General features: G+C 50.0%; 2 protein-coding genes and 1 long non-coding RNA gene across 3 annotated transcripts in view; all 3 read left to right on the forward strand.

Moving 5' to 3' along the window:
• AP3D1 (adaptor related protein complex 3 subunit delta 1) overlaps positions 1–11,191 on the forward strand; it is a 41,005-nt gene extending 29,814 nt beyond the window's left edge. The window contains exons 20-32 of the mRNA XM_027703078.1: positions 280–479; positions 1,133–1,206; positions 3,450–3,663; positions 4,770–4,832; positions 5,457–5,558; positions 6,297–6,446; positions 6,571–6,618; positions 6,929–7,118; positions 8,123–8,211; positions 9,107–9,192; positions 9,558–9,679; positions 10,366–10,445; positions 10,575–11,191. Of these exons, the coding sequence (XP_027558879.1) occupies positions 280–479; positions 1,133–1,206; positions 3,450–3,663; positions 4,770–4,832; positions 5,457–5,558; positions 6,297–6,446; positions 6,571–6,618; positions 6,929–7,118; positions 8,123–8,211; positions 9,107–9,192; positions 9,558–9,679; positions 10,366–10,445; positions 10,575–10,670 (1,514 nt within the window). The 3' untranslated portion in view covers positions 10,671–11,191. The remainder of the gene's footprint in view (positions 1–279; positions 480–1,132; positions 1,207–3,449; positions 3,664–4,769; positions 4,833–5,456; positions 5,559–6,296; positions 6,447–6,570; positions 6,619–6,928; positions 7,119–8,122; positions 8,212–9,106; positions 9,193–9,557; positions 9,680–10,365; positions 10,446–10,574) is intronic.
• A 573-nt stretch (positions 11,192–11,764) lies between these two features.
• On the forward strand, positions 11,765–12,911 carry LOC113977187. Its single transcript, XR_003537281.1, has 2 exons — positions 11,765–11,961; positions 12,004–12,911. It is a non-coding gene; the product is annotated as an uncharacterized LOC113977187 (long non-coding RNA).
• A 2,586-nt stretch (positions 12,912–15,497) lies between these two features.
• The window catches only part of MOB3A (MOB kinase activator 3A), a 13,976-nt gene continuing 10,621 nt past the window's right edge, over positions 15,498–18,852 (forward strand). Inside the window, exon 1 of the mRNA XM_027703081.1 lies at positions 15,498–15,581. The gene's annotated coding sequence lies outside the window, so the exon portion shown is untranslated. The remainder of the gene's footprint in view (positions 15,582–18,852) is intronic.

Genomic DNA, 18,852 nt, shown 5'->3' on the forward strand with positions numbered 1-18,852 from the left:
GTGGGAAGATGTCAGTATTGGCACAGCAGTGGCACCAATTCTGCCCAAAGAATCCATGTTTAGGTGTTGTTTGTAATGCAGTTAATGTGGACAAGAGCCAGGGAGCAGAAGTGAGCTCTGCCCTGGTTTGGAGAGCTGCAGTGTGAGAGGGCAGCTGGGTGAGGGGATGTGGGAGCACAGGGAATGTGAGGAGCTGGGAGCAGGATCCCTCCTGCCATCCTGCCCCAGGGCTCAGTCCATGGGCACTGTGGCCTGAGAGCAGCTCGGCTGCCCCCCCAGGAATGCCCATGTCTGACCAGTACGTGAAGCTGGAAGAAGAGAGGAGACACAAACAGAAACTGGAGAAAGACAAGAAGAAGAAAAAGCAGAAGAAGGAGAAGAGAGGGAAACACCATCGGCACAACTCCCTGCACACGGAGAGCGAGGAGGACATCGCGCCCGCCCACCACGTGGACATCATCACCGAGGAGATGCCTGAGGTCAGTGCTGGGCCTGGGGCTGGGCTGCATTTCTGTGCTGCTCCTCAGACATTCTGCCCCCAGAACTGCCAGCCAGTCCACAGTTCTGCATTCCCAGACCTCTGATTCCTGGCAGAGCTGTTTCGGGAATGACTGAGATGGTCCCAGGCTGCTCTTTTCAGGGGGAGGAATGATTTTTGTCAGTTTTTGTGCACAAGAAAGACAAAAAGTATCCCCTGAAGCTATTAAAAAAATCAAAACCAACCAACAAAACAAACAATGTGCATCCCTGCCCTAAAAGTAGTGCTGTCCAAATAGCATTAATTATGCTCTGCTGCTTCACTTTGACAGTAACTTGCTGTCTAGTCAGCAGCTTTGCAGCTGATGGTAATTAATTGCACATGCTAATGATGTCATCTCTGTTTGTTCCTAAAATTTCCTTTAATCAGAACCAAGCAGCAGCCGTTCAAATGCTGCAGTTTATGAAGAAGGGTTTTCTGTTCTAAATTAATCTTGTAACTTGATGCTGCATTGAAGAGCATTGTTCCCATAAGTGCCTGACTGCAGCTGGCCTGGGCCAGGGTTAACAGGCTCAGAAACATTTAATTTGGGTGATGTAGAGCTTTAGTTTGGGAGTTGCTTCCTCAGTGATGGTCTCTTTCTCTCTCCTGCAGAATGCTTTGCCCAGTGATGAAGATGACAAGGATCCCAACGATCCCTATAAAGCACTTGATATAGATCTGGATAAGTAAGTGACAGTTTGTGTGGGAATTAATGAGTTGCTAATGAGAACACAGGAGGGCAGGGCTGGGCTGAGCAGACATGGGGACCTCAGTGCAGAGGGGAAAAGGCTCAAGTCTCTCACCATGGCTTGGGTGAAACCTCAGGTGATCAACCAGCCTGGGCCCCCACTGCAACATGGGTGATGAAAGCTCAGCTGCTGGGTCAGGGAGGGGCTGGGAGGGACAAGGGAGTCCTTCAGTGTGACTGAAAGGAGTCTGGAAGCACAGGCAGTGTCACTGGATCAGGTGTGAGTTCCTCTCAGCTTTTGGTGTCCCACTGTGTCTCTGCTGTGACCTGTGTTGGCCCTGAGTGTGCCCTGTGTCCGTCTGTCCCTCAGAGGCTCTGTGTCCATGGGAGCCCTGTGCCCTGTGTTGTGGTCACTGCCCAGTTACACCGTGTCTGTCCCACCCCTCTGCCCTGGGGGTGTTCAGTGTGGTCCCACTGTTGAAAAATGTTCTGCCCTGACTGAGTGAACTGTCAGAACTGTGCCCAGGCTGGTCCCCACTCAGCTGCTGGAGCTGTCCCAGTGCCAGCATCCCAAATCCCTGCATCCACATTAGCTCTGGGCTGTTCAGTGCTGCACATGGAGATTGGTTGTTTCTTTAGTTGCTGTTTTACAAAATCATCATGCTAAAAATAATTGTTTTATGGTCCAGGGATGCCTCCTGTAAAGTTTGGAAGTCTCTGCAGGCCCCTGGAGGGGTGTGTAGTATCTCTCTACCCCTTGGAAGTCTGTGCCCTTCTCTGCAGTTCCCCAGTTTGTAGAGCTTTGGCCCCTCACCACCTTGCAAAGAAAGGAAGGAACTGTTTCTGGAAAACTTCCTTTTTTCCTGAGCCCATCATTCCTCTGGGTCTGCAGGTGCCAGTGTATAAAAGGAACTCAGTTTTTGACTACAGCCCCTGTGTTTGCATGAGGAGCCTCCCCAGTGCAGGGCACAGAGCAGGGGCTGGGTGCTGTGCTCAGGAGGCATCTCTGGACTGTTGCCCTGTTCCATCCATCCCTGCCCATGGTGGCTCTGCTCTCCTCTCATGGTTCTCATGTCTCTGTCCTCTCTCTCTCTCTCTGCTTGCACTGCTCTGTCTGTCTCGCTCACACGCAGTCTGGTTTCAGGGAAGCCTTCCAGGTAAGAACATCTTGTAAGTGTTGACCTTTGCCAGGTTGGTTGATTTTGGTGGACACTGTAAATCCTTGAAGGGTGGTGGAACTACTGGAATCAGTGACCCTCACGTTTGTGTGAGTGTGTTTTGTCCCTGGCTCTCAGCACCAGCCCTGTTCCTGTAGAGGTGTGTGTGATGCAGCTGAAGGATGAGGCCTCTTGGCTGCTCACACAGGTGGGGCCCTTCTTGCCCTTGGAAAGTGAAAAATTAATTGGGTCTGGTCCTTCGTGCAATGTAGGCCAAAAAATTATGGTATTTGAAGCCATTAGAAATCTTCCTGAGCTGGTGTTTGCTGTGCAAACATGAAAATTAACATTAAATGAAAGCTGAGAAATAGCAAAAGAGGCAAACTGTGAAATTCTTGCTGATTTCTGGAAATGTTTGACAAGAACAAGAGAAATTTCTGTGGTGTTTTTTTCCCAACTAATGATTTTGGGATACAGTGTAAATGTGAACTACTATTTGTAGCATAACTGTACTACTGTACTATTTTGGAAACAGGTGTCTGAAATTAAATATAACTTAACTTTTAAAATGTGATAGTAGGGTACAAATTCAGAGTGTAAACTTCCAAAATAAAAATCATTCAGAATAACTCCCAGTTGGAGGAATCTACTCATCAAGAACAACAAAAGCCACACCCTTCAAGGGCTGTTTGAGCTGTGCTGACATCCCACTGCTCGGATTTCCACCCTGGTGGAAATGCTGTTTCACATCTTTGCTCTTCCTTGGAGAGGGATTCCATGGAAATAGAGGATAACACCCAATGTGTTGTACAGCCTGCAGGTCTGTAATTAGCACTTGTAAGAGTTAAACAGCAAGACCTTGGCTCTCAGTCCCCTTCAAATTGTTTTCTTCAACTTCTAATCCTCCAGGGCAGTGTCTGCAGTTGCATAAATAAACTTCAGGTGCAGAAGTATGTGCTGATTTCAGATTTTTTACGGGGCCCAGCTCTTTAAAAACAAAGCACACCTTGTCCTGGACCCCCAGCAGATGATGTGGGCTGGGGGAGGATGTCTGCCCCAGGGTGATGGGCTCTCTCTTCTCCAGACCCTTGGCAGACAGTGAGAAGCTGCCAGTGCAGAGACACAGGAACGTCGAGACCCTGAAGTCACCGGACTCAGAAGCTGCCCTGGTAGAGAAGAAGAGCAAGAAACCCAAAAAGAAGGAAAAGAAACACAAAGAAAAAGAGAGAGACAAAGGAAAGAAGAAAGAGAAGGAGAAAAAGGTGGTAGAGGAGGAGGAAGAAGAAGAAGAAAAAAAGGTAATTCTCCAAGACTTGCTGTTTGTTATTGCTGTGTTCAGTTTGTTGCTTAGGAACAGCCACATTTGACAGTTCAAACAGCTGAATGCCTTCAACCTTTTATTTCCTTAAATTTTCACAGCCATAACAACAGGTATTTAAAGATTTCTGTTAATTAACATTTCCTAAGCCAGCAAAATTCAGCTTCACTGCAGCCTACACAGCAGGGCTGGAAGCTGAGTTTTCTGGCATTTTGTGTGTTCTTGAAAAGGGGAAATCCCTAGAAAAATAGCTGGGACTCAGGTTTGTTCTGCATCCTGCCTCCCATTTACTGCAGGATCTCTCAGACTTGCAGCCTCCTCCTTAGGCACCCTGCAGAGCTGCACTTCCCTGTGTGCACCCAGTGTTCTTGGGAGGCCTGCAGATGAGGGGCAGGGTTCTGGCCAGTCACTGTCACCTGGGTTTGGAGGTGCTCAAAGGCTGAAGTGAAGCTTCTTGAACTGTTTGCTCCTGAATGTGTTGCAGCATCTGTGCATGAGGAGCTCTGGAGTGCTGCATTTCCATGAAGAATTAGGGTTTTAATTTAATTGTTCAGAGTCATGGAATGAAACACTGGTTTGGGCTGGAAGGACCTTAAAGCCCATCCAGTGCCACCCCCTGCCATGGTCAGGGACACCTTCCACCAGCTCAGGTGGCTCCAAGCCCCGTCCAACCTGGCCTTGGACACTTCCAGGGATCCAGGGGCAGCCACAGCTTCTCTAGGCAACCTGTGCCAGGGCCTCCCCACCCTCCCAGCCAACAATTCCTTCCCAATATCCCATCTAACCCTGCCCTCTGGCACTGGGAAGCCATTCCCCTTGTCCTGTCCCTCCATCCCTTGTCCCCAGTCCCTCTCCAGCTCTCCTGGAGCCCCTTTAGGCCCTGGAAGGGACTCTGAGGTCTCCCTGGAGACTTCTCTTCTCCAGGTGAACCCCCCCAGCTATCTCAGCCTTTCCTCACAGCAGAGGGACTCCAGCCCTGGGTACTTTTGGCTTGGTTTTCTTTGTTGTTTTTGGAGGGAGTTATTTGTTTGTTTGTTTTAAGAATGGTACCAAAACAACTATAATTTTTTTTCTCATGAAATTCAGGGGGAAGACTTGGATTTCTGGCTCTCCACTGCTCCAGCACCTGCTCCTGCACCCCAGGCACAGGTAACCCCTGTCCCACATCCTACCCCTCCCAGGAAGCTTTCCTTGTGCTGGTGTCTGAGCTGTGCTGTGTCATCCTGCAGCACAGAGGGGAATCAGCTCCATCTCCTCAGCTTGTTGCTGGGGAGCAGTGAGACTGTGTGGCCCCAGCTCACAGACAGTGCAGTGGGAGGTTTCAGGCTTGTTCTGCTGTGCAGATCAAGGGATAAAAATAGAAATACAGATGCAGGTACAGGCTTGGTCAACTTTAATATTGCTGGTGGGGTTTAATATTGTATAGTTGTATGGTTTTATTTCCCAGTGTGAGCTAGACATGAGCAACATTAATAGACATGAGAGACAGGGTGTGAAAGAGAAAATCTCATGAATTTTGATGTGAGATTGTAGAGGGTGAAACAGGGAATAGAAGGGGATGGATTCCTTGGAAGAAACCTCTTTCATAGTGTCCTCAGGTGATCATATTTGCTGGGTTTCAGAGGCATAAATTGAAGTGCTTGGTCCCATGTGAGCCTAATGTCGTGTTTGAAATAACAGTTGGGGGTGAGTGTCACTGCTGGGACCTCTTTTGGTGTGAGATTGGATTGTTTGAGCTGCACAGTGTCACAGTCCCTCTGCTCATCTCCTCAGAGCGAGCCTGCACTGGGAGCTGCTGTGGTGGCTGAACCTCAGGAGGTCAAAAAGGAAGAAAGGGAAGAGCGGGATGAGGAGGAGGAGGAGGATGAAGGAAAGGTAAGTGGTTTAAGTCAAGAGGAAATGGCCTCAAATTGCACCAGGGGAGGTTTAGATTAGATATTAGGAAACATTTCTTCACAGAAGGGGTTGTAAAGCACTGGCACAGGCTGCCAAGGGTGGAGTCACCATCCCTGGAGTGTTCAAAAAACGTGGATGTGGCACTTGGGGCCATGGGTTAGTGGTGACCATGGTGGTGGCGCTGGTTGATGGTTGGGCTCGATGCTCTTAAAGGTCTTTTCCAGCTTCACTGCTTCTCTGATCCTATGAAGTTGCTGTCACCCTTTAGCCACATTCTCCTGCTGTCTCAAATTCCTTAAAAAGCAGCACACAGGAGTTGCCAACTCCATCTCTTCAGTGTGATGATCACCTGCAAATGTTGCATCCTTGAGCAGCCCTAAACCCTGAGAGGTTTGGTTGTTCCTTGAGCCAAGGAACGGGTCACAGTTAAAGCTGAGCTTCCAAGCAGTTGGAGAGGTTTGGCCTTGTGCTGCTCCCAGGCTGCTTTGGGATAAGGTATTACCATCCCAGTGGGGAGCAAGGGTTTTCTGGGACTCAGCCCTGGATTTAAGGAATGGGAGCTTTGTTTTGGGTTCTGCAGTGAAGGAAAACTTTGCTCAGTCCAGAAAGTGGAGAGTGAGAGTGGCCTTGGGAGTGAGGGACAGGGGCCAGGGGGTCATGGCTAGAGACCAAGGGGGCTTTTAAGGGCTTGTTGCAATTTCTTGTTCTTCTCAGCAGAAATCCTCCAAGCATAAGAAGAAAAAGCACAAGAAAGAGAAAGAGGAGAAATCCAAGGATAAAAAGAAATCCAAAAAGAAGAGTCACCACAGTGAGGAGGAGCCCCCGGAGTCAGTGCAGAATGGAACACTAGAGGATGAGCCACTACCAGTGAGTAGCTGTGCCCTGGCACAGGGCACCAGCAGAGCTGGGCTGCTGGGGAGGAGGGAGAGGGAGCCCCTTTGCAGAGAAGTTACTTACACTGGGACACTGATTTTTCTCTCTTGTTTTTCAGCCCATGTCCAGTTACCGCCTTCTTGCTGAAAATCCATACATTAAAATGGTGAGTTTTGTTCCAGATGTCTCCTCTTTGTGTTCCCTAAGAACAGAGGGGGTACCCTGGGGATGGTGTGGTGACTTCAGGTGGGCATCACGTAGCTGAGGAACTGTTTAAATCCCAGGAGGCAGAACTATAACAATTTCCATCCCTTTGGGTGTCCCACTTTAGTTTTTAAGTTGATATTTTCCCACCACAAACCTCGTCACCAGTGTGTGTTCATTAGCTCCTTTTGAGCCTTGTTTTACCCTGGTGCTGTGTTCTGCTCCTTGGAGTCTCTGAACCTTTCCTGTGACACTTTTCCCTTCATTTGCAGACCTATGACATCCAAGGAAACCTCCAGAACGACAGTCAAGTGACTGTGTCTGTCATCTTTGAGAACAAAAGCACTAGCTTCCTTAAGAGCATGGAACTAAATGTCCTGGACTCTCTCAACACTAAAATGCTCCGACCAGAAGGATCCTCAGTCCACGATGGGATTCCTGTGCCCTTCCAGCTCCCCCCTGGTAGGCTTTGCACGGGGTTCTTGGACTGTGGCTGGCCCTGCACTGCCCTCCTGTGGGAAGAATGGTTTGAACTTCCTGCTGCTTGCCTAAAAAACCTTGTCTCTGCCTGGCTGGCTTTCCCACAGTTCCCTGGAGAGGATAAACCTCCTCAGAGTGTGGCTGTGACACAGGTGGTTCTGTGCAGCAAGAGCAAAGCCTTAATTTAGGGCTGGGAGTCCCAGTGTCCCAGTTCTTTCTCCAGCTGCCTGCAGGCTGGCACCCCTTGGACTACAAAAACCCAACATTCATGAGGAGTTTGCTATGAGATTTAAAATGAACCCGAGTTAGAGGTTTGTGAACCATTAGAATCCACTCTGGATTTATTCTGGAGTTGTTTCAGTGGCAGAGGCCTCATGCAGTGAAGGTTTGGGGTGAGGATGTGTAAGGAGGGGAGCTGAGCCCTTCAGGAGTGTTGAGACACAGAAATGAAGGACAGTGGCTTTGCACAGAGCACAGTAGAACAGCTGAAGTCCTGAACTTCCTTGGATTTCACTTCCTTCAGCAGAGAGTTCATTTGAATACTGAACCAGCTCACAGAGGGCTCTGCTGGCCTCAGGGTGCATTTTGGTCCCCCATGAAAAGCAGTGGGGTATTTAATTTGGTTTTAATTCTATTCTTGACACAGACTTGTATATTAAAAGGAAAATGTAGAAACATTAGAATTCAAATTAGCTCTGAAAGCTTTATAATTTCCAGTTATACAAATAGTTTAAATGTGTGTCCCTGTGCCATACTCTGCCCAGGCACTTGCTCAATAACCTCTACCAAATGCTGTTTCCGAGAGACCCAAGTGCTGTAACACTGACTCACCACAGGAATTGTGTGTGGAACTCTCTTCCAACTACACAGAAAATTCCAAACTTGGTTCAAAAATAGTCAGCACATAAATGAGTTTATTCTAACCATGACTTAGATCTGGAAGCCGTGTTCTGACCTGACTTCTCCCTCTCCTCTCTCCACGCCAGGAATCTCTAATGAAGCCCAGTTTGTGTTTACCCTTCAGAGTATTATTATGGCTCAGAAGTTAAAAGGAACACTGTCCTTTATAGTCAAAGTAAGTGCAGCTCTCAACTGCTTCTGCTTCCTTTGGATCTGTGTCAGGGAGCTGGACCTGGGTGGGAAGTTCTGCTCTGGAGCTTTCTTTAGGCATCATTTCATCTCTGCTGCACCACCCCTGTGCTGTGAGAGGAGTGTTTGCACAGGACATCTTGTGCAAAGGGTGTCCTCAGTGTCACTGCTGGCAGTGTGTGAGCAGGGCAGCCTGGCACAGGGGCCACACTGTCAGCTGGAGAATCCCTGCAGGGATCTGGGAAACGTGGAACCAGGGGCTGTTCCTGCTCATCATCAGCTGGAGAGCAGTAATAAGGATTAATAGAGTTAGTAAGGATGGAAACCCAGAGCAAGAGTGAGGTTATCTGAAGGCATTGTTTGATGAGTATTGACTTGTCCAAGACTCTGTGGGGTTTTGATCTTATTTCAGTACAATTAATGAAGGAGCTGCATGAACAGCTCAGAGGAAGTAACAGAGACAGTTGTGGCTACTCCTGAGTCAGCCATTATCTCTATTTTAAGGGTTTCTTAAAAATAGCAGGCTAGTCCTATTTTCAGTATCTAAGAATCTGGGAGATACTAATTTGTAATTTTGCTCAGGAAATAATGAGCTGTAAAAGCACATCCCCAAGTGTTAGTTTAAACTCAGTCTGCTCAGTTTATTCCAGCAGAGTGCAGGCAGAACCTGCAGCCCCTTGTGCCTTACCTGTATCAGCCCAGCTGCCCAAATTCATGAGTGGGCTGATGTTTTAGTGGGATGGTTGTTCCCAGACTGATCCTTCAGGATTTCAGAGGGAACTGAGCCCTGCAGTCCTTGTTGGTGCCTGGTAGGTGGGGGTGGTGCCTCCTCTTGCTGCCTCAGAGCTCCCATTCAACTCCTTTCCTCTGACCTGTTGCAGAATGATGAAGGTTCAACCCATGAAAAACTAGATTTCAAATTGCACTTCAGTTGTGCTTCATACTTGATCACCACGCCTTGCTATAGGTAAGTGCTGCCCCAGGGGGGCTGAGCTGGGCTGCAGCTGAGCTGCTCCTGGCTCTGCCTGTCCTGGGGGCTCTGTCCCAGCTCAGTGTCCTGGGTGGTGTTTGAAACATTAGATTGTGTCCAGTGCCTTGTTCCCAGGGGCTGTGCAGAAGGAGCTCTGTGCCCTGTGTGGCAGGGGCAGCTCTGGTTGAGGTCAGGATGCTCCAGAGGAGTCTGGGGTGTGCTTCCCATGTTTGCTGCAAACCCATTTTCCTAGAGCTTGGTGGTACTGAGACTTTTCCATCCTGCCATGTCTCCGTGGGACTAGTGGGGCACATTCCCCTTGCATTTCTGGTGAAGTGTTTCCTTCCCTCCCTGTTTTGCAGTGATGCTTTTGCCAAGCTCCTGGAGTCTGGAGATCTGCACATGAGTTCTATTAAAGTAGATGGAATTAGCATTTCTTTCCAGCATCTACTGGCAAAGATCTGTTTTCATCATCATTTTTCAGGTGAGTGTTCCTGGATGCAGAACCTTCTGCAAAGCTCCACATCCTAAAATCTCTGCTGTGCTTGGCAAGCACGACACTCCGTGGCCTCAGCAACCACAGGAGCAGGGGATGGCCAGATTAAATAAACTTGGGAGATGAGTTTTTTCCAGTTTTTTAATACTCAAAGCAGGCAGTGTTCTTCAAAATGGACTCTCCTTCTGTCCCTGGGGCTTTCCTGCAGCCCAGCGAGGCATGTGACAGGTATCACATGTGTGATCACAGGCTGTGAGTGCTCCCTGGAGGGTGGGTTTGATCTTCAGGGCTTCGTTTCAGTGAGGGAGAGGCCCCAGCAACCCAGGTTTGGATTTATTAATAAAAACACACGCTGGCTGAAGCGAAACAACAGGCTGTTTCATCATGCTCTGGTGTTTGCACTAGACATTGCCTCACTGGAAGTATTTCTGGGGAAGAAATCTGCATTCTGAGCAGTGTTTGTGCCACAGAACGTTTGTGCCTTAGGAGACAAATGAGTCACCTCGTTATTGTGAAATGTCCCAGCCAGAAGCCAGGAGGAGCCAGGCACATCTTAACCCCGACTTCCTCCTCCCCTCTGCAGCAGCTCCTGTTCCTCAGGCCAAGCAGAGCAGTGGGAAGCAAGGCTTGTGTTAAAAGTTGTCCCACTAACTGGAATTCCTGTTCCTTTGCAGTTGTGGAACGTGTTGATTCCTGTGCATCCATGTACAGCCGTTCTATCCAGGGCCATCACGTCTGCCTACTGGTAAAAAAGGTGAGAGAAGCCAAATCTGCAGCTTTCCCTCTCTTCCACTGCCTCTTCCCTGAGCTTGGGAACAAAATTATCCCAGCTTGGAACAGGAGCTGATGGATTTTTTTCCTTTTTCTTTTTTTCCTTTCCAAGGGAGAGAACTCAGTATCCATAGATGGGAAATGTAACGATTCCACCCTGCTTAGCAACTTGTTGGACGAGATGAAAGAGACATTGTCCAAGTGCTGAACCTTCCCTCTCCCATATTCCAAGGACAAGGAACACAGCCTTTGTGTAAAGCTGGGCAGACCCAAGTGTTAAGTTGCTCCCTCGTACGCATGTACTACCCTGAGGCACGTGCTTCCCGTTCCCTCCACCTTCGGTTGCAGTTTAGGCATTTTCAGGCTGTATGTTACCTTTTTATTTCACAACTTTTTACAGACCGTGGTGTTAACCCTTTCTAGCCCAAAGAGATCCTGGTGACATGACTGGAGGAGGGAGGGGAGGAGGGGAGGGAGGGAGGGGAGGGCACTATTTATTCAGCAGCTCATGATGATCCCATGACCTTCCATCTGCGTGGGACGAGGGATGAGCAGGACTTTATCACCAGTGGCACAGTCTGTTGCTTGTGCTCATGCCAGGGAAGGTTGACTGAATCCTTAGCCATGGAATATTCAGGGCTGCTGTAGTTGATGTATATTTCTAGCAGAGGCTGGTGCTGGACCTGAAGGCCTCTTTTTTGTTTTGGTTTTTTTTATATATATATATATGATTTATTATTATTATTATCTCAAGATCTATTGTGATCAGCATATAAACATCCTCCATCTCCTTGAGCTAATCCAAAGGAGCCCTGTGAGAACTGGGATGTTTGAGTTTGTCTATAGTAGTTGCCTTGAGCCTTAACCTTCTTTTAGTGACAGCTGGAAGAGTCGAGAGCGGGAGCAGGAGAGGGGCTGAAGTGTTGCTGTTTGGTCTCTGCTCCCGGGCCCGCCCCACACACAGAGTCTGTCAGGCCTGTCCCCTCTGACCTGGCTCTGCTGCTGTGTTTGATGAGTCCACTTCGATTTCACATTCCTGAACAGTGAAGCTGTAGCAAGAAACTGGAACTCCAAAGGGGTCTGTTCTGTGCTTTTATCCTTCCGCTCCCCGGCCGAGGTTCACCATGGCCAGGTCAGAGAAACCCCTCGTGCTCAGCGTGCAGGTACAACCCTGCCCTCCCTCTGGGCTCTGCAGCCAGCTGGCCCAGTGTCCCCACAGTGTCCCCACAGTGTCCCCACAGTGTCCCCACAGTGTCCCCACAGTGTCCCCTGGCCCTGTCCTCCCACCAGTGGGAGCAGATTTGGCAGAGCCCTCCCTGCCCCGGGGCGGGAGAGAGGGATGGGTTGGGAGCCTCCCTCCCAGACAGGATGCAGGAAGGAGGGGGGATGAGGAGCTGCTCTCCCTGCTGAGGTGCAGGAGGGGATGGAGGTGGGTGAGGATCCCCTCTCCCTGCCTTGGGTGCAGGAGGGAAGGGGGTGGATTGGGATCCCCTCTCCAGGTGCAGGATGGGGTTGGGGATGGATTGGGATCCCCTCTCCAGGTTCAGGATGGGGTGGGGGTGAGGAGCTGCAGCTTTGGGTCTGCAGCAGGTTGCTTTAGAGAGAAAAAGGAGGGTCTGAAGTAAAGCCCATTCTGCACCATTGAAATCTTGTGGAGTAACCACTGGAAAGGGATGTCACTGTCCTGCAGGGATGCTCAGCTGATGTCCTTCTCCAACATCCCTTGCTTTCCATTTATTTTTTTATCCCCCCTCAGTTTTTTCCCTCCCTGTTCCACACCCAGCAAACGGAGAACTCCTGGAACGGTTTTGTTCAAGGCACAGCTCAGGAGGGGTTTGCTCTCCAGGAAGGTGCCCAGGGCAGAGCTGGGTGGGTCTGCACATCTCCAGCACCACCACCCCTCCTAAAAACCCAAAACCCCACGCAGGGAGCAGGATGAGGTGTTGATCTTATCCCTTGGGTGATGTCCTGTGCTTTACACATGTCTTGTGCTCTTCACACTCTTCCCCCAGGAGGGATTTTGGCCGAGGCTCTGCTCTGGTGCTCGGGGTTCATGGCAGGCCCAGCTCTGGGTCTGACCGTGCTGCTGGGCCGTGGAGGGTTTGGTTTTGGTCAGCCTCCCTTGGTTAGCCAGTTGTGTATTAGAAACTGAACATATTAAAATTGTCTTAAAGGATAATGTTCCTCAATTAGTGGTTCTTTTGTTTTTGTTTTTGTTTTTTTTTTAAATCCATGGATGAAAACTGTCACTTTAGCATGTAGAGTCTCTTACAGAATCCTGTGCAGTGATTCTAGAATTTTGAAACTGTATGACGTGTTACATTCACAAATTTATTTGCTATCAACATTCCCTTAAAAAAGAAAAAAAAAAGATAAAGAAAACAACATACCACAAGCTGCTGTAATGATTTTGTGTCAAGATGATCCAATAAACTTTCAAAACAAAGTTAAATTTTTTGGCTTTGTAAGTGGTCCTTTTATAAGACCCTTCCAGTTTGGATGGACCCAAACTGTGGATTTGCCCCAGCACTGAATGGTGTGTCTTTGGGGGAGATTAAGAGGAATCTCATTCCTAAAGCTCCTTGCCTTCCAAAAGGAGATGAGGAATCCCTACCACCAGCCCTTTGGAAGGCCCTGTCACTAATGTGAAATTACAGGAAAAAATAGACAATCTCAGTTAAAAGCTGCATTAATTGTTCTGGTTTTTGGATCGTGGCAGCAGCTAAAATCCAATATTTGGGAGAATGGGAGCTCTGCTCTTAATGAGGCCAGAAATGGGCTCCTTCTTCTCTTCCCCTTGGCCCCAGTGACATTGGTGACATTGAGGTGAGGGTTAGGGCCCTGTCCTGCCACAGCAGGAATGAGGCCTTGGCTTTGCTGGTGCTCCAGAGGTTTCCAGTCCAACCAGAACCTGGGAGAACCATCCTGGGACAGAAATTCCCTGGAGCTGAGTCAGGAGCCACCAGCTCTGCCCCGGCAGCGCCCAGGCTGTTCCTGGCAGAGGAGGGATCCAGGTCCTCTGCTCCAGTGTCCTGGGACAGATCTGTGGCTGGGGGGGCTGCAGGGAGGGGGCAAAGCAGGGACCAGGCTCTGCTGTGGGATGGGCAGGAACTGCAGCACAGGAAATTCCACCTGGACATGGGAAGAACTTTGCTCCACAGGTGCCCAAGCACTGGCACAGCTGCCCAGGGAAGTGGTGGAGTCTCCCTCAGTGGAGCTATTCCAGAGCCACCTGGACACAATCCTGAGTGCTCAGGGAGGGAGGCTGGGCCAGGTGAGCTCCAGTGCTCCCTTCCACCCTCAATTCCATGATCCTGGACCAGGCAGGAGCTGGCAGTGCCCCTGGCACACAGGCTCTGCCCTCGGACATGGCATCATCTGTGCCAGGGAGGAATCCAGGCAGGGAGGCCCCGGGGCTGGAGCAGGAGTGGGATCAGCTGCTCTGCAGGAGCATCCAAGCTGCTGGATGAGGCTGTGCCAGCTGGGAACAGTGGGAGAGCTGGAGCTTCACCCGGGGGCTGTGGCACAGCTGGGCTGGGGGTGAACTGGGCTCTGGGGAGGTCAGAGGGCACCTGAGATCTCCGGACTCCAGCGGTGGTGTCAAAGGCCTTGGAAAAACCCTTGGGATGCAGGATGGGGGGCAGGGGAGGGAGCTCTGTGGGGTGTGGGGAACAGCTCAGGTTTCGTCACCTCTTGTTTTGGGGCTTCCCAGGGATTTCCCACTGGATTTGACCGCCCTGGTCCTGATGTGGGTGAGAAATTCCCTTTGAACCACCCCTGGTTCTGCTGCTTCTCTTTTTTATGACCTCGAAGTCCAGGGCTGGGGCCTTTCCAACCTTCTTTTAATTTTTCCTTTGGGTTTTGGAGCGTTTTGGCCTTTTCCAGGGCTCGTCATGTCCTTCTGACCCCCCACCCTGGGCTCTGTCCCAGCTCCACCAATTTCCATGGATCGTTTAATCCCAGGGAAGGGCTCAGTGGGACACCCTGAGCATCCCTGGGCTGTCCCTGCTCCCAAAAATCCCCAAATAATGAATAAAGGGGAATAAAAGAGAATAAACAAAACAGAATAAAAGGATAGAAATAAGCAGAATGGAATAAAATTAAAAAATAATAAAAAGAAGAAAATAATACGTATATGAATAGAAGGAAATAAAATAGAATAAGGGAAATGAAATAGAGGAAAGGGAAATAAGTAGAATGGAATAAAAGGAAAAATAAAAAAAAAGAAGAAAAAATAAATAGAAGAAAAGGAAATAAATAAAATAGAATAAAATAAATAGAATTGAATAAAAGAAAAAATAAAAAGAAAAGAATACATATATTAATAGAGGAAAGAGAAATAAAATAGAATAAGGTAAATAAAATAGAAGAAAAGGAAATAAGGATAATGAAATAAAAGGAAAAATAAAAGAGAAATTGATAAATAAAATAGGATAAAATAAATATATTTGAATAAGAGGAAAAATAATAAAAATAAGTAATAAATATATAAACAGAATAAAAGAAAATAAACTAAAGTAGATAAAATAGGAGAAAAGGAAATAAATAGAATGGAATAAAAGGAAAAATAAACAGAATAAAATAAAAGAAAATAAAATAACAAGAAAAAGAAATAAAGGAAAGAAAATATAATGGAAAACAAAACCAACTAGAAACGAAAAAAATAGAATAAAAGAGATACAATAAATAGGAAATAAAGTAAGAATAAAATAAAATAAATAAGTGAGATCAAATACAATAAAATAAAATAGAATTAAATGAAATAAAATACTGGAATAGAAAATAAAATATGGGATAGCAAATAAAATATTGGAATAGAAAATAAAATATTGGACTAGAAAATAAATAAAAATAAAACATTGTAATAAAAAATATTGGAATAGAATAAAAGAAGACAGAGTAAAATAAACTGTAGTAATTATTTTATAATACAATAAACCACGACTTGTCTGCCCCGCCCCTCGCGCTCCCTCCCCCGGGGGCGGCCCCTTTAAGAGGAAGTAGCTCCGGCCGCGGGCGGAGCGCGAGGCGCGAGGGCGGCGGGAGCGCTGCGGCCCGAGCGGGGGGTGCTGCGGCCCTGCCCGTGTGCGTCCGCCAGAGCCGGACCGCGGCGGGAGAGGTGCGGGGGCAGCGGGGCGGGGGGGCTGAGGGCACCTGGAGGGGCTGGGAGGGAGTACGGGGGGGGCTGAGTGCTCTGGGAGGGCTCCGTGAGGGGGCACAGGGGGACCGGGGGGGTCTGAGGCGTCTGGGAGGGAGCACGAGGGGGTTTGGGGGGTCTGGGAGGGAGCACAGGGGGTCTGAGGGGAGCGGGGGCTCTGTGGGGTCTCTGAGGGAGCGCAGCGGGGCTGGAGGGTCTGAGGGGTCTGTGAGGAAGCACAGAGGGTCTGAGGGGAGCGGGAGGGTCTCTGAGGGAGTAGAACGGGGCTGTGGAGTCTGAGGGGTTCTGTGAGGGAGCACCGGGAGACCTGAGGGGAGTAGGGGGGGGGTCCGGAGGGGTCTGTGAGGGAACACCGGGGCCCTGCTGAAGGGGCCCTGGAGGGGCCCGGGGCGGTCCCCCCTCCCCCGGCCCAGCGCGGGGGTCCCGGTGCCCCCGGCCCAGCCCACGACTCCCCCCGGCCGGGCCGGGCCCGCCTCGGCCTCGGCGGGACGGGACGAGCGACCTGTTGAGCCGCGGCCGCCGCATCCACGCGCTGGTCTTTAATTATTTGTGTTAATTATTTGTGTTTCCCTGGGCGGGAGGCGATGGCGAGCGAGGGGCTGGAGCCCCCTCGGAGCCCCCCGGGCAGGGCAGGGATGGATCAGGGCATTGGTGGATCATGGTATGGATTAGGGTGGGGATCTGCCTGTCCTGGAGGAGAAACCCCTTGGATGTGACGCTGCAGGGACATCCCCGAGCACAGCCCTGGCTGGGGTCGGGTGGGGGGTTCGTCTGCTGCAGGATTCATGAGCAACCCAAAAATTCGTAATGAGGAAAAAACCAACATCACAGAGGGCAAAGGGTTTGCTGGCACAACCCTGAAGTTACAGTCTGTAACTTCCTATTTTATCCCACCTCTTCCCCCCTGACCTCCTGCAGCCCAGCTAATGCCTGTTTCTGTTGTAGGCAGAGGCTTAGCCCTGAAGTTTAAACTCCTTAAGCTCTGAACTGCTCAGGGAATGAAGAATTTTCCACTTTTTTTCAGATCATGATGAGCCACAGCTCAGCTGTCAGGAGGGAGAGCTCATGAGGAGAACTTGAAAGCAAACTCTTGCTCTGCTTCTGTCTCTTTTTGTGGGCTCAGGAACGGTGATCTTACAGAACTGCCTCTGCTCTGATCTGCAGTACAGAGAGCTCAGCTCCTCCAAAGAAACCTGTGTGAGAGGGACAGGCAAGAGGAAAGGGCAGGAAGTTCTCCAGAGGGAGAGGAAAGAGGATCTGAAGTTGTCCAGTACAGATGTTTAGGAAAACCATCTCTGTCAGGGGCCCTGCTGCCAGTGAAGGGTAGGATTCCCTTCTCCAGGTGCTTGGAGCTGCAGAGTGGCCACACTTTCTCAATTTCCATCCTCTTTTTTGGTTTAAAACCCATTTTCTGGTCTGGGAATCTCCTGCCAAGCCACAGGGCAGGGAGGGATCTTTTCTGGGAGATGTGGAACTTCCCCAGCCACCTGTTTATGGCAGTCCCCAGGGCTTTGTCCTTGCACTCTGCTTCCTCTCCCAGCTTTGGGCTCGCACCCAGCTCCCTGTTTGCCTGTTGCTGATCCCTGGACTGTGTATTCCGTGTTTCATCTTCACTTTCTGTCTTAGTCACCTGTGTGTGAGGTGAACCTGGGGAGGAGGGCGAGCTCATGACTCTTAAATCTCCCAGAAAGGGAGGAGAGGGACACTGGGAGTTCTTGGTGTGGTGGGAGAAGCTGGAGCTGTTGGTTGACAGGGAGGAGCTGAGTCCAGGTGCTGAGCAGGGAACTGGTTCCCTGTGCCTGGCTCACCTGGAGCTCTTGGGATGCTCTGTGGGACACGTGGGGTTGTGCAGTGAACTGTGCCATTATCAGACATGGGAATGGGCTTGGGGAGCTTGGAGTGTTCTCAGCATCCTGAGCAAAGTTCTTCCTGACTCCAGCAGCCTCTGGAGCTCTTTGCCAGCTGCTTCCTTATCCACATCCAACGTGACCCTTCCACTGATGGGATGGGAAGTACCACCTGCACTAGAATGGAGTGATTTAGTCCCATTTTGGAGGTCAAACTGGCCTGGTCTGTGCCATTCTTGGTCACTCCTTCTCCTCTGGAAGGACCGGAGATCTCCATGGCCACAGTGCACAGAAGGAAAATGTCCCTTGTGAGCAGTGGAAGCGTCTGGGGTCAGAGCAGAGAGGCTGCAAAACCTTCCCAGTCCTTCCCACAGTGTTCAGGTCTGAATTGCTTTCAACTTCTGAGTTTTAATTTCTTGTGAGGCAGGGAGGTATTTTGTGATTCTTGAGCCACAAATGCTGCTGTAAGTGGCTCCAGAACCAGCTTTGCTGGAGGTTTAGCAGCTTATCTTTAGGAATACGTAATATCCAGCTAATGCTGTCAGTGAAGAGTGCACCTTAGGCTGTGCCTTTATCCTGCTTTTCCCAGGTGCCCCTGGGAGGCAGAGTTATCCCTGAGGCCTGGTGTGCTCTGCTGCCTGCTCCCCTCTGCAGCTGGAGCTGTACTGGAAGTGCTGCTCTGTTCCTGGTGGATTTGGGGGGATTGTTGCTCTGGGTACCTGAAGCAGGAGGGAGGACAGAGGCAGCAAAGGCCAGAAAAACCCAGCAACGCAACACTTTGCCAGAGCAAAAAATCCATCACCCTGTGACAGCTCTGACTTCCTGCAGAAGGCCTGGCTGAGCTCCAGGGGCTGTTGTTGTTGAGTCAGTGCGAGACGAGGCAGCCGTGGGGACGCTCCGGGTGCTCCTGTGTGTGCTCTGTGCTGGTTCCAGGGCAGCCCCTGGGACAGAGGGTGAGCCAGAGCCATCCCAAACGTGCTGTAGGTGGAAGCTGGTCCCATGGCTGCAATGGAAGGCACTGTGACTCTTTTTTGCAGGCCTCTCTTGGAGCTGCCTTTGCCTCCTCCTTCCTCTTGCTGTGGCAGGGGGTCCTATGATGTGGTTGGTGTTGAGGTGATCTCCAACTCCACATCCGTGGGCTCATTCCATGCCTGGAGCTGTGCTGATGTGTTGGGTTACTGCTGTATCCCAAGGGGAAGAGAGGCCTCGTGGGCCTCATCTCAGGGAGAAACAATCCTGCTGTTCATCCAAACGCGTGACACTGGCGTGGGGAAAGGGAGTGTTTGTCCATGGGATTATGCGTGATCTGGGAAAGACTGGCCGTGTGGCCAGCTCGTGCTCCAGCTCAGCCCTGGGGAGATCCCACACTCCCTGGGACCCCAGGG

The sequence above is a fragment of the Neopelma chrysocephalum genome, unplaced genomic scaffold (assembly GCF_003984885.1).
Source record: "Neopelma chrysocephalum unplaced genomic scaffold, ASM398488v2 Primary Assembly neopelma1_201, whole genome shotgun sequence".
NCBI lineage: Eukaryota > Metazoa > Chordata > Aves > Passeriformes > Pipridae > Neopelma > Neopelma chrysocephalum.